This window comes from Pygocentrus nattereri, chromosome 17, assembly GCF_015220715.1.
Source record: "Pygocentrus nattereri isolate fPygNat1 chromosome 17, fPygNat1.pri, whole genome shotgun sequence".
Lineage (NCBI taxonomy): Eukaryota > Metazoa > Chordata > Actinopteri > Characiformes > Serrasalmidae > Pygocentrus > Pygocentrus nattereri.
Genome location: NC_051227.1, coordinates 16,808,747 through 16,824,284, shown reverse-complemented (window position 1 = coordinate 16,824,284; position 15,538 = coordinate 16,808,747). Strand labels below are relative to the sequence as shown.

The 15,538-nt window shown below is 38.4% G+C and overlaps 1 protein-coding gene across 1 annotated transcript in view; it reads right to left on the bottom strand.

Annotated features, from left to right (window-relative positions):
• Positions 1-15,538, bottom strand: part of dpydb (dihydropyrimidine dehydrogenase b) — a 203,083-nt gene that overhangs the window by 130,097 nt on the left and 57,448 nt on the right. Inside the window, 1 exon segment of the mRNA XM_037546779.1 lies at positions 5,828-5,993. Coding sequence (XP_037402676.1) covers positions 5,828-5,993 — 166 coding nt within the window.

Genomic DNA, 15,538 nt, shown 5'->3' with positions numbered 1-15,538 from the left:
AAACTTCATCAGAATTCACTTTACAATAATTCAACATTTTTTTCAGGTAACACAGAGTCATCTCAGTTCTCCGTACTGGCACCCAGGTGGGGGAATGAACTCCCACTGGCTGTCCGAACAGCAGAGTCTCTCATAGCCTTCAAACACAGACTGAAGACACGTCTCTTTACACAGCACTTAAATGAGCACTGAATTAAGTATTGTTTGCAATATATTGTGCTGCACTTATGTATCAAATTTTATTGTATTGCACTGTGTATTGTAGCTTACTTTATTGTTGAATGCACTGTGTATTGTAGTTTACTGTATTGTATTGCACTGCATGGCACAGAGTTCTGTGTTCAACTCTTTTCCTTTTCTCTCTGTATCTACAGTGACTTGTTTCTAGCAGTATCTGAGCTCAGGACCGTCTTTCTCTCTAACCTACTGGTAACTAACAAAGATACTTTCTCTAGTAGATAAAGCACTTCTTGTAAGTCGCTAAATGCTGTCTTCTAAATCTTTTGTAAATGATTAACAAACTCTTTTTTTATCAGTAGCACATCAAAAGCATATCAGTGGAGTAGCAGTAGTGAAGCGTCTGAATACACACAAGCCTGAAGGCAATTGGAAAGATGTTTTGTGGACAGATGAGGCCAAAACAGATCTTTTTGCCTCAAATGAGATGTGTTATGTTTGGAGAAAGGAACATACTGCATTCTAGCATAAAGTCTTATCCCATCTGTGAAACATGGTGCTGTTAGTATTGTGGTTTGGGCCTGTTTTGCTGCATCTGGGCCAGGACAGCTTGCCATCATCAGTGGAACAACGAAGTCTGAATTATACCAGCAAATCCTAAAGAAACATTTCAGGACATCTGTCTATGAGCTGAAACTCAAGAGAATATGGGTCATGCAGCAGGACAGTGACCCTAAGCCATGGTAGTTGTTTTACCAAAGAAGGTTAGAAAAGAATAAAGTTAATGTTTTGGAATCCTGACCTTAATCCTGTAGAAATGTTGTGGAAGGACCAGAAGCAGCAGTTCATGGGAGGAAATCCACTTACATAACAGAGTTGAGGCTGTTTGTAGAGGGGCCACAACTCCACCCAGCTGATGTGCAGAACTAATCAACAGTTACCAGAAATGTTTAGTTGCAGTTATTGCTGCAAGCCTGTCACCCCAGATACTGAATGCAAAGGTTCAGTTACTTTTGTCACTCACACATGAAATATGGGATCATTTTCAGCAATAAATAAATGACCACGTCTATTATTATTGTCTCAATTGTTTAATTTGTTTCCTTTATCTAATATTAATTTTTGGTCAAATTTATGCAGAAATTCAGAAGAGTTCACAAACTTTCCAGTATCACTGTAGATGCAAGCTTTTGTTCCAAAAGCAACAAAATATTTGTTGTCTTTGTTTACAAAAAGACATTCTGTATGCTCTGTAAGAAGCTCAAGGCCTCCCTTAGTCTGTTCAGTACAGGAAAGAACTCTCTGCTCCAAACAGAAAAATGCACACTGCAAAAGCTCTAATGCACATTGTTCCTCACTCGGCTGGGTAAACGGTTAATAGTTCAAAGAAAAGTGGGGAAAAACACTCCAAATGTAAGCTTATCTCCAAATGATGTATAGGGACTTGAACTGCTGAAACCATTTACAAATATTTGACCGGTTCTTTCTCTGTGGTGCATGATTACAGAGTTGTTCTGCTGGAAATGAATTCCACGAGCAAACACTTAAGCCTGACTTCCTTTGGCCACTCTTACATTAGAGCGATTAACCCTGGTGTGAACCTGCTCTCTGTCTCTGCTACTGCTGGGGTCTTTATCTCAGAAACCATAAAGCAGTCCTCAGTGGAAAAAAAAGAAAAAAATGTTTGACTGGTCAAGTTCACAGTCTGTTTTCAAGGGGCTGCCAGTAATCTTGACTATTTGGGACCTTAAGACAAAAAAGCACTCAAAACTTCACCCTGAGAGCAAAATACACACGGCTGGAGTAAAACATCGAAGTGCAATATACATTACAGGCCAAAAGGGTAAAAGCAAGAAGTGAGTTTATAATTACATCTATTTGCCAACAACCAGCACAACATAAGATGTTTATTCACTTCTAGTTTATCTTGCCTTATCAACAGCTTTATACTCAGAGAAGGGGCTGATTATCGGCCTGGTCTGGCTGACTGCGTTGATTTTCATCTACACCCAGTTTTGGGCAGCATACTTTGAAAATGTAGTAATAGCCGGACGCGGAATACACCATTCTAAATGTGTTCAGTAACTTTTTCCATTATAATACCTGAACAACTAATTTTATTTAGCGTATATTGAGAATATATATATATATATATATATATATATATAGAGAAAAGGCAGATGGGAAAAAAATCTACTGTTGTAATTTGTGTTTTATTCATGCTGTTCCTTCCTTGGATGAAATCTTTTTTAAATAATTATTTTGTTAACATGTTTTATGAAAAAATTACTTATTTAAATGAAATGATAAAATTCTCAAAATTATTTTGGCTCTCATTCCCTGCTTCAGTCCACTGCTGCTCCCATAAGCCCAGAGCTTTCTCACAAACTAAGCAAAAAATTTGCCATATCTCAAGGAAACAACCTTGCAAATTTGACTAAAAATCAGTAACAGAAACATTGATTATCACATTGATTTATCAGTCTACTCAGGCTTTAGCAGAGCTCAGTAACACTGAGATTAATAACTGATCATCACATTGATTTATCAGTCTACTCAGGCTTTAGCAGAGCTCAGTAACACTGACATTAATAACTGATCACATTGATTTATCAGTTTACTCAGGCTTTAGCAGAGCTCAGTAACACTGAGATTAATAACTGATCACACTGATTTATAAGTCTACTCAGGCTTTAGCAGAGCTCAGAAACACTGAGATTAATAACTGATCATCACATTGATTTATCAGTCTACTCAGGCTTTAGCAGAGCTCAGTAACACTGAGATTAATAACTGATCATCACATTGATTTATCAGTCTACTCAGGCTTTAGCAGAGCTCAGTAACACTGAGATTAATAACTGATCATCACATTGATTTATCAGTCTACTCAGGCTTTAGCAGAGCTCAGAAACGCTGAGATTAATAACTGATCATCACATTGATTTATCAGTCTACTCAGGCTTTAGCAGAGCTCAGTAACACTGAGATTAATAACTGATCATCACATTGATTTATCAGTCTACTCAGGCTTTAGCAGAGCTCAGTAACACTGAGATTAATAACTGATCATCACATTGATTTACCAGTCTACTCAGGCTTTAGCAGAGCTCAGTAACACTGATTAATAACTGATCACATTGATTTACCAGTCTACTCAGGCTTTAGCAGAGCTCAGTAACACTGAGATTAATAACTGATCACATTGATTTATCAGTCTACTCAGGCTGTAGCAGAGCTCAGGAACACTGAGATTAATAACTGATCATCACATTGATTTATCAGTCTACTCAGGCTTTAGCAGAGCTCAGTAACACTGAGATTAATAACTGATCACACTGATTCATCAGTCTACTCAGGCATTAGCAGAGCTCAGAAACACTGAGATTAATAACTGATCATCACATTGATTTATCAGTCTACTCAGGCTTTAGCAGAGCTCAGTAACACTGAGATTAATAACTGATCATCACATTGATTTATCAGTCTACTCAGGCTTTAGCAGAGCTCAGTAACACTGAGATTAATAACTGATCATCACATTGATTTATCAGTCTACTCAGGCTTTAGCAGAGCTCAGTAACACTGAGATTAATAACTGATCATCACATTGATTTATCAGTCTACTCAGGCTTTAGCAGAGCTCAGTAACACTGAGATTAATAACTGATCACACTGATTTATCAGTCTACTCAGGCTTTAGCAGAGCTTAGTAACACTGAGATTAATAACTGATCATCACATTGATTTATCAGTCTACTCAGGCTTTAGCAGAGCTCAGTAACACTGACATTAATAACTGATCATCACATTGATTTATCAGTCCACTCAGGCTTTAGCAGAGCTCAGTAACACTGACATTAATAACTGATCATCACATTGATTTATCAGTCCACTCAGGCTTTAGCAGAGCTCAGTAACACTGACATTAATAACTGATCATCACATTGATTTATCAGTCTACTCAGGCTTTAGCAGAGCTCAGTAACACTGACATTAATAACTGATCACATTCATTTATCAGTCCACTCAGACTTTAGCAGAGCTCAGTACCACTGAGATTAATAACTGATCATCACATTGATTTATCAGTCTACTCAGGCTTTAGCAGAGCTCAGTAACACTGAGATTAATAACTGATCATCACATTGATTTATCAGTCTACTCAGGCTTTAGCAGAGCTCAGTAACACTGACATTAATAACTGATCATCACATTGATTTATCAGTCTACTCAGGCTTTAGCAGAGCTCAGTAAAACTGAGATTAATAACTGATCATCACATTGATTTATTAGCTTTGTTAGATCATGTTTTACATATCAAAACAAATGCAGCAACAGCACTGAGAAATCATGTTGTTACCGAAGAAAAGTACATTAAAGGGCAGAAATAGTTTTAATTTCTCTCTGCACTTAAGAGGTAATATATTCCACTGGTTCACAGTGTTGTACTCTCTACCAAGTGTTTTATATGTAAAAATTTCCCAATTTATTTTGAGCAGTTTTTAATTACAGACTCCTGATTTAACACACCTCAGTTCATCAAGCCTTCAGAGGAGGACGTCTCAGATATGTCAGGCTGTCATTACAGTTAAATTAGGATATTCTGATCCATGTAGAATTTAAGCAAAAACAACTATAATATATCACTTTTTCCACCACACAGTCAAAAACTAGAACTGATACAAACAGAAGCCGATGAAACTTACAGTCTAACTTTCCACCTACTTGAGAGACAGCTATAACTGTCAAAATAACCACTGTAAAGCATCTAATCTGGTTTCCTGATATGTTTAATCTGCAACGAGAAAATGCGAAACACTAAAAAGTTGTCAAGCTGAATTCAGCTTTTCGTTCTCCAGCTTCTTGTTCAAATTTTCCCGTTCTGCCTTAAATGGTGCAGGAGCTGCATTCTGGCACCTCAGCTGCCATTTAAGGAGGAACAGGACAATTAGAACAAGAAGCTTGTAATAAAAAATAAAAATAATTTTACAAAAAACTGTTCTACTTTTGCAGAAAGTTTTCTTGCCAGAGATGCAAGAAAACTTAAAGCAGAGCGAAGTAGGTCTATATTAGTAGGTCTAAAGTAGGTCTTTCATTTATATTACATTATTTTTTTAGTCTGTACTACTACATTATCTAACATACAACATATTTTCAGCCAAGATGGAAAAATGTTATTTCAGTAAAACCTCATGTGTTGGAACAAAACCAAATATCTCCAAAATGAGAACTGAGAAATGAGATGGAAAAAAACTTGCTTTATGTTTAATGTACGTCAATGGAAACAGATTTTTACAGTGTTTTTGGCTGTTCATTTTGGTCCATTCATCATGAAATTTACGCACAATATAAAAGGAAACAAGCATTTTCAAATTATGTCAAAACTGAAAAACAGTAAAGATGGAGATACAAAGTTTTGTTCCAAAAGCAGCCATATGTAATTTCCAGAATGTCCCCTAAATATACTACTGTCTCTTGTTTATTTTCACAAAGTGCTGCTTACTCAAAATGCTCTGTAACCACTCTGGCTCTAACAGCATGTGGAGAAACAAACAGAAAGGCCTTACTGCCAGACACAGAGTGCGTTCTGTAATGGGCCCAAATGTGGAATGAAAAGGCAAATTGAGTATGTGAGTGCAAGGCCCACCTGGATGTACTTGTGGATGTGCCAGGACGTCTGTTTGCCATTGTTGACCGATTCCACGGTGATGTTGGCCAGGCCAGTGATATCTCCGCCAGCGAACACCCACGGCTCACTCGTCTGCATGGTCTTAGCGTTCACCTCCGGAGTCAGCTGGAGGTGGAGCCATGGCCTCTCTCACTGCGGGACACACAAAACACGTCACCTTTAAGAATCCTCCAAGGTTCCTCATGGCCTACAGACCTTTACACATATCTTCTCATATCACTTTTAATATTTTCTGACTACTTGCTCACTGAAGCAAGCAGAGAAGCTCTGTTGGAAGTGCAGACTCTAAACTTTTGAGTGCTTTAAAACAAAACTGAACATGTAGTAGCAGAAAGATTTCACATGTGGCACATATTAAGCACACAATTCTTTCATTTTTTATAGAAAATGAGGTTAAATAACAGTAGATACTTGTTACTGTACAAAGACGACAATCGTAGAAAAAAACATACAAAAGCTTAATCCAGTAATAGCTATAAAGTAAAATGAACTGTACACTGAAAAAAAAAAACTTAACAAGTCTTAAATGTAGTCAAAAAATCAATTTTTTCTCATTAAGACACTGTTGTAAGAATATTCTAAGATTATTCCACCTGTTTCAGTAGATTTATACTTGTTTTATGTCATTTTATCTGGTGAAAGGATCTGATTCCATTGGAAAATTGGTTTACTTGTGTTGAAAAGTCATGGAAATAATTTTGCTGATTTCAAAAAGTAATGCTTAAAACAAGGAACATGATCTGCCAATGAAATAAGCCACTTTTATTAGATAAAACTGCTTAAAAAAACAAGTAAAAATGTCTAGAAATAAGTTAAATCATCTTATTTTCTTACAAAAGTCTCATAATGAGAAATAGGAAATATAGTGACTTTATTTAAGATGTTTACACTCACTAAGATCTCACTTTTTGCAGTGCACAGGTCAGAATGGAATGACAAAAAAACTAAACATTTCTGTACTGAACAGTTTTTCTTATCAGCAGCTGTTTTTCACAGAGCTTATGCAAATTATCTCGTGGTGTTTGCCGGAACATATGTTTGGTATCTAGTCTATCATCGGTAGATTTTGTCTTGTCTCATTTTTGTCAAGTCCATCATGAGCAGCTTTTGTGTTTTAATAAAAAAAAAAAACAGACAAAGAAAAGAGAGAAAACAGTCATCTCAGCGTGGAAGCCCAGGACAGGTGTGCTGAGGAAACAGCTCACTCTGTGAAAGACAGACAGTGTTTAGGCTCTGAAATGAGGAGCTTTCACTCACTGAGGAGAAGCAAAAATGATGGCGTCCCTCGACAGACAGCTTTGGACAAGCAAAGGACTCCTTGTTACTACTTTTGCCACTGCTGGTGTCATTGAGTATATTCTCTCTCTCTCTCTCTCTCTTTCTCTCTCTCTCTTTTCTAGATCAATCCTCCAGTCCCCCTGGCCACTCTCCTCCTCGCCTGATGCTCCAGTGATCATGCCGACTGGCGGCCTCATCACTTTCAGCAGATAAAAACATCCTGCCTCTCTCTCTCTCTCTCTCTCTCTCTCTCTGGCTGTGGAGTGTGACGGGCCTGGGTTCTCCTGAGATTTTCTCTTTAAATAAAATGGCCTCTTTGCAGGAAGCCAGCAGTTCTCTCCTGAGGAGATTCCTCAAACAGATGCACATTGCCAAGCTCCATTAGTGAGTGGCTTACACATTGTTGTGTGTAATACAGCGAGGAAGAACGCCGGTGTGCAACAGTTTGGAAGAAACGGTGCGGGTCGATTCCACACAGCTGTGAACACAGCAAACAAAAAAAAGGGTAGCGGGATTTTGATCGGACGGCCTGAATGTTCTTCACTCGATTGTAATATTTGGCCAGGTGTTCTCAATTTTGTATGATTTTTAGGTTTTACATGGTGAAACCTACATGAGAATGTATTTGCATGAAACCTACATGAAACTAAATTCCACTTCAATTGCTCATCTGCTGCTGCACAGTTTGTGTTGGTCATCCTCTAGTCCTTTATCAGTGGTCACAGGACGCTGCCCACAGGACGCTGTTGGCTGGCTATTTTTGGTTGGTGGACTATTCTCAGTCCAGCAGTGATACTGGTGTTTAGAAACTCCAGTCGCACTGCTGTGTCTGATCCAATCAGACCAGCCCAACACACACTAACACACTACCACTACGTCAGTGTTACTGCAGTGCTGAGAATGATCCACCACCCAAATAGTTGCTGCTTTGATCATATCAGTCCAGTGCTATCATCACTTCATTGGCTGCCTGTTAAATTCTGTATTTATTATACATTTTTTTTATTGATATATAAAGCCCTACATGGGCTCGCTCCTGAGTACCTGCAAGACCTTATTTCCTATTACGAGCCATCACAACTACTCAGATCACAGAGTGTTGGCTTTTTAATAGTTCCCAGAGTTCATAAGGCTACAGCTGGGGGAAGAGCCTTTTCTTATAAAGCCCCCAAACTCTGCAATGATCTTCCAGAAACTGTTCGGGACTCAGACACAGTCTCAATCTTCAAATCTAGGCTGAAAACTCACTTGTTTAGTTTAGCTTTTGGTAGCTAATGTTCCCCCTTAGATAAAGGCAGCAGATCCAGGGGTCCATGGACACAGGGAATTATAATAAACTGAGACGCTGGTGCTGTCGTCCCGCTGCTCGCACGTGGTCACTCAGGTTTGTGGATGGTGGAGTGGAGGGATGCCAAACTGTTTCAGAGTGCTGCCGTGTCCTTCTGGTTCTCTCCTTTTAGTTAAGCTGTCATAGTCAGATCTGCCGGAGTCGTTAGCCACACTCTGTAAATGTTCACATTCCCTGTTTATGTACAAACAGACAGAATAAAACTAATTCCCTCTCCCTGCCTTTTTTCCGAGTATACAATCACCCACATGTCCGGCCGGACACTGAAGGACGACTGACTGTCGAGCTCTCCTGCTACCCACTTCAGACCAGCTGCCCACGCCCAAGCTACCGCCACCTGCCTTGGACTAGCTGCCCACCCTACATTAAAGTTTTCATAGACTTCTAGCTATTCCTACTACTAATACTACTGCTATTAATATTAGTAGTATAATCATTTGTAGGTAGTTTGACCAGAGGAGGATGCGTCTCCCCTTGTGAGCCTTGGTTCCTCCCAAGGTTTCTTCCTCAGCTCTGAGGGAGTTTTTCCTTGCCACTGTCACCCCTGGCTTGCTCATCTGGGGGTTTTTACATTCTTGTTAAAACTTTGTTTTTACTGGAATTCTGTGAAGCTGCTTTGTGCTGACAACATCAGTTGTAAAAATCGCTACAAATAAATTTGATTTGATTTGTTTTGTGATGGTCCATGGGGGTCCAATTACAATCTGTAAATGTAGAACTACAAAGTGGAGCTGATAAAATGGACAATGAGAATAGAAACAAGCTAGTGGTCATAATGTTTTCCTTTGGCTTTTCCCTTCTTGATGCAAGCAGATTATCTTAAATCCCGAAAAGTGGATAACTTGTATTTAATAGCTGTTTTGACAGGAAACTGAGTAAAACATCAGTAATAACTACAGACATCTGTGGGTTAACCTTAAAATATAAATCCTTAGATTTGACAGCTGCTTATATTATCGATCCACTCTGCTGCGGTCACACTCGGGCCAGTAACTAATTCCCTGTTATTGAGCAGAAAGAGAATAGCACTTAAGATCGGCAGAGATTAGGAGGTGGGAATCTGGCTGCCCTGCTTTAATTGCAGAAGCTGGAGATTGTGCTGGAGGTTTATCGGAGCAGGGTGATCAGGACGGGTCAGGATTCGCCATGGAAAAGCGACCGGTCACTGGCCTGGACCGCCCACCCCGAGATTGCAGGAGAGAATTTCTCCCTATCTCAGCTCTTCTCCTGACACACACATCACCACGACCGTAGCCTGCCTCCATACGGCCCTGCCAGCCGCTGAAGTGGATAAGCAATTCATATCTGGGAGCTGGGAGTGAGTGGCATTTATAAGCAGGTGATCTCCACACTCTCCCTTCAGCGATGAAACCACTCACGACTCACACATACATGAGTAAGGACGGATGACAAGCAGGCAGGAGTCCAAAAACATGGCAGTGACAGTGGCATATAAACAACAGCACGCAGAGTAACAAGGTGCAGGTGTGCCAATTCATACACACACACACAGACACAGACACACACACACACACACACACACACACAAATACGTACACGAATGATACTTGTTTTTACGTCTTGTTGGGACATTGGGTTTGCATTTATATATATATATATATATATATATATATATATATATATATATATATATATATATATATATAAACGGGCACGGGCATATAAACGGGTCACGGGCATTCAAAGTTGTTTTGCTGCCTTGCTGCTTACTTGCAGAGATTTCTCCAGACTCTCTGAAACTTTTGATGATATTATGGACTGTAGATGATGAAATCCCTAAATTCCTTGCAATTGCATATATATATATACGGTGCTGGCATGGTTGTTGGTGCCAGACTGGTCTGAGTATTTCAGAAACTGCTGATCTACTGGAATTTTCACGCACAACCATCTCTAGGGTTTACAGAGAGCAGTCCGAAAAAGAGAAAATATCCAGTGAACGGTCAGTTGTGTGGACGAAAATGTCTTGTTGATGTGAGAGGTCAGAGGAGAATGGGCAGACTGGTTCCAGATGATAGAAAGGCAACAGTAACTCAAATAACCAACCAAAATCTCTGAGGAATGTTTCCAACACCTTGTTGAAAGTATGACATGAAAAATTAAGGCAGTTCTGAAGGCAAAAGGGGGTCCAACCTTTCACTAGCAACCTAATAAAGTACCTAATAAAGTGGCCAGTGTGTGTGTATAAACATATACATATATATATATATATATATATATATATATATATATATATATATATATATATATATATATATAAAAATATAAATATATATATAATGTATGATTTTATAAACCTTACTGTCATCTTAACTTCAAGAATGACTGTTTGTAACATTTTTCTTACAAATTCATGACATTTGGTCAAAAACATTTGTGCTCAAAGAAACTAGCAGAGTGCAGATGATTGACAACACTTCTAGTATATACAGCAAATATAATATGGACTGACTTTTTTTCCTTTTTGCGGTCATCTGTCGGAATAAGGTTGAATTTGTCATGGCGCACGGATCAAGGATAGTTGTAAATGAAACAAGGTGCTCATTTTGGCAGCCTTATCTCCTCTCCCTCTCACACAGAGTGATGGCTATCACACAGCACAGCTCAAATCTGCTAAGTAAAGATAAGTGGGCCAGCCGTGAATGCTTATTGACAAGGGAATGGGCTCTTTTCCGAAGATGGCTCACTTGGGGAATCTTCCACTTGGACTAAAAACACAGACACACACAGACACAGACACACACAGACACAGACACACACACACACACACACACACACACACACACACACACACACACACACACACACACACACACAAACACACACACACACACACACACACAATCCCAGCACTCTCAGCAGTGTGGTGCCACTTATCTCTCTCAACTCATTTTGGATCCTTTTTCAGATCGGCTCAGTGGGATGGTGATGGGGAAGGTGGATCTTTGAGAGCTCTGACCACGACTATAATCAGGAACTTCTGTGTAATTATACTGAAGAATAAATGTACCTTTGCATAAATACAGCATGACAGCATCATGGAGGACACATGAACACATGTCATGCTTTTTGTTCTCCTGGTACAGTGAGATATTTTTGCTCCTGAGAGCAAACCATCTATTCTCAACTTAGAAAAAAAACAAACCTTGTAAACTCTAAGGGTCAGTATGTGGATCCACACTTCGGCACTTTCATAACTACAGAACTTGCACATTAGTTTCAGTCAGTGGTGGATGAAGTACACAAGTTGTGTACTTGAGTTAAATTAGAGACACCCAAGGTAAAATATTACTCCAGTAAAAGTAGAAGTTCCTCCCTTTAGACCTCCACTTTAGTAAAAGTACTAAAGTATTTGCCTTCAAATGTACTTAAGTATCAAAAGTAAAAGTACTAAAAGATTAATTAACTTAATTCAACTTAGTTGAAAGTTAAAGTTTAATAAAAACTGGCTTTAAACTCAGGATCACAAATGAGCTCCTTTACTATGTTGATCTGTAGGCCTCTGTTCATAAACATAAACCAGCCCAGACTAATTTACTATAAAATTAAATGGTGTTTGTATAAATTCAGAAAAAAGCCGCGTCAGTCACGACTGCATATGTGGACATATTTCTATATTGTGCTCTATTTACACAAAGTTAGGTTAGTTCATCATTTATGTTGAACAGACTCTCCCAAAATTTTACGCTGCTGCGCTGACGTTGAACCGTGTGCTGCACTGGGTCGGTATGACCAACAGGTCAAAACCAGCTCAGAACAAAGTGACCGCTGTGCCCTGATTGGTGCTCTGGCTTTGCACTTCTTTTGTTTTGACATGTTACCTTTTTTATACACAGGAACAAAAAGGAACGACAGATTTCTCAAAACCTCACAACTGAATTGTGTACTGCTGCGTCACAGCACGAAAGAACCCTTGTGGTGCTATAGAATAATCTTTCACTCTAATGCTGCTTGCATGGACAACTGAGCATACTGATGAAGTAAGAATCTGTTTTTGTTTAAACTGAGTGGCTGGCACTTTATGTTCTTCACTAGAACCAGGCTGGTCAGCTAGCTAACAGGCTAAAAGAGCCAACAGCCTTAACAACTCCATCATTAATATCACAGGCTTGAATTAAACTACATAGTATATGATTCACAGTAAAATGGCAGTATAAAAGTCTAAAAATTTCACTTGAATCGATCACATGCTTCAAATGTTCACATTTCAATCAGAAGTGGAACTCAAGATGAATCCCAAATGGCTCCGTACTCCCTAAATAGTGTGCAAGCTATGAAAGTTTAGAAATTCTAGCATCTACAGCCAAACAGTGTGCTGTTTATCGAGTATCAATGTTTCCCAAATGTCTGCAGGATCCAGTATTTAAATTCCTACGTAGCGCAATATGTAGGGAGCAGGGAGCCATTTGAGATTCAGTGCCAGTGTGAGAAGAAGGTGCCACTGGATTGGTGCAAAATAAGACTTGTGGTGGTAACTTGGTGACCAAAAAGTACTTATAAAATGAAGGTTTTTGCTTTAAACAGTGCTGTGTTATACATGTTCATTGCTATACAATTAAAGTTTTAAAAAAAAATATTAAATTACCACAATATTCAGCGATGGCTGACCAAATGTTCACCTCATACAGGGTCCATGGTTGCTTGGCAACAATTCCATACTCTAAAGGCCTACATTTCTTGGTGGAATGCTTGTTTAATATTAATTATTATTAACAATATTTTCTGAAAAAATATTTTTTAAATAATTTTTTAAAAGCAATAAGCCACTTGAGGCCATGTGTTACAGTGATTTTATGATTGGGATGGGAGTTTTGGGGTACTCTGCTTTGCTTCATGCCTAACAACACCTTTCCTGTAATAAAACCACAGTAAGTTACAGCCTCAAGGGGCTTATTGCTTTAGTAGATACTGGATCATTAATAGCAGTTACTGAATAATTCATAGTAGGTATTAAACGATTTATAGTAAATCTTGAATAAGGGTAAAAAAAAAAAAGAAAACATTTGGCACTCTTCAGTAATTAAAAAAACATTATTATAACATGGCTATAAAAAATAAAAAACTCAATGTGTTTCAAAGGCATCAAGAGATTTTCATAGCCATGTTATAATAAAGGCTTTTATATAATGAAGAGTGCCATAATTTTTCACTTTATTCTCAAGATTTTGAGCCCCTGGCACTTTTCAGGATCTTCTGTTTAATTTTGTTTAAATACTAAATAACATATTATATACTGAATAGTTAATGTTAGCTAGTGGACCGTTAATGGTAGTTACTGAATAATTCATAAGAGTAAGCAAATGATTTACACATATTATTGAATAAAATATAGTATTTACAAAAATTACATAGTAGTTACTGAAAAAAATGTATAGCAGGGACTAAATAATTCATAGTTGTTATTGAATCATTCATAGTAGGTACTGCATAATTTATAATGGATACTGAATGATACCAGATGATAGTAATTACTCATACATTTTTAGTAATTACAGAAAAATACATAGTAGGTACTGCATAATAATTTGCAGTTACTGAACAGCTTATAGTAGTTACTGGATAACAGGACAAAAGTTTATTAACTGCACCTCAGGGTTTAATCCTAGAGCTTCAAACTGAGGGAGATTATACACAACATGTGGTAAAGCATTGCTTCTTTTACATACCCATGTACTTTAAAATGGTCCTTACATGCCAAACTGTGTTCACACTCCAATTCTACCAAAATTCCATTATAGAGGGACTTGGTTACGTGTTAAGGGGGGGAGCAGCAAGGCAGGATATGCCAGAAACATCACTATAGTGAAGATGACAACCAGCTAGCCTACTCCACTGCTGTTCACTAGAGTCATTAAAAAAGTTCCCCATCACCATAAACCATATAGAAAAGTTTTAAATACAACACACAATTACTGACCTCACATTTAACTGCCTAGTTAGTATAACAGCTGACAGAATGCAACAGCAGGTATTGGCCAATTAACCACAGGCCTGCCTTATACAGCACTAGGGGTAGATGTCTAGGCTGAGTGGTTGAACATTGTGAAGTTCTCATAGTTTCTTTCCACACTGTCAAAATATTATCTTTACCACAGTCAGCTTCAGCGTACTATGTATTACATACTACTTACTACCTAAACTAGGTGAGTAGTAGCCTATGCTTAGCACTGCTCAGCTAAAGTATTACAATCTGCAGAAACAGTCATACAGGATAATAGTGTGTCTTTATGTTGGCCTTGAGAAAATAAACATTTTTCCATGCCTTGGTGCAGAATTCGTTTAAAACTGCAACAGTACACAACCAACAGTGGCACACAGCCATGCAATGTTGTCATGGTGATAGGTGCCCCACAAAAAATCATAAAAAACACAAAAAATGTTGTGGTTGAGATGTAAACAGAGTCGTTAAGATTTGGTTTGGTGTGAAATAGTTCACTGTAGAGAAACATAGAGACTCAGATTTCTTTACAGTGGTGCTGAAAGGAACCAGGGGTTTCTGAGCTTTTAGAGGCATTAAGTTCCTCAGCCGCCTGGTTCCTATCACCACCACTGTCAACACTTCTGACTCAGTAAGTTTCTCTCAGCCAGAGCATTTCACACCAAACCAGTCTCAATGACTCTGTTGACATGTTAATAATTGAATTATGAAGAAATTTTGAATTGAGTTCCCCTTTAAGATAAAAGTTTGATGATGCAAGAGCTCTCTGCCTTTGGATTCATCCTGTACTATAAGAGAGCAAGATGGATTAGTTTTGGTAGCATTTTCAGTGGCAGGACTGTGGAGCCATCTGGGGGGGCCTAAACACCATCATTTAGAAGCTAGTCCACTATAGTTATGCCCCTGGGGCCATATTAAACATCCTAACTCTGATATCTTATCTTTGAGTCACCATGACAACCTCAGGACTGGATTTAGGATGATAGCTATTACAGAATAACGGCTTCCAACTTCATAATCTTATCCTAACTCCAGATAAGAAAAGTATTACAGATGCTTCCTAGCAAGAAAAAATGTCTTAAAT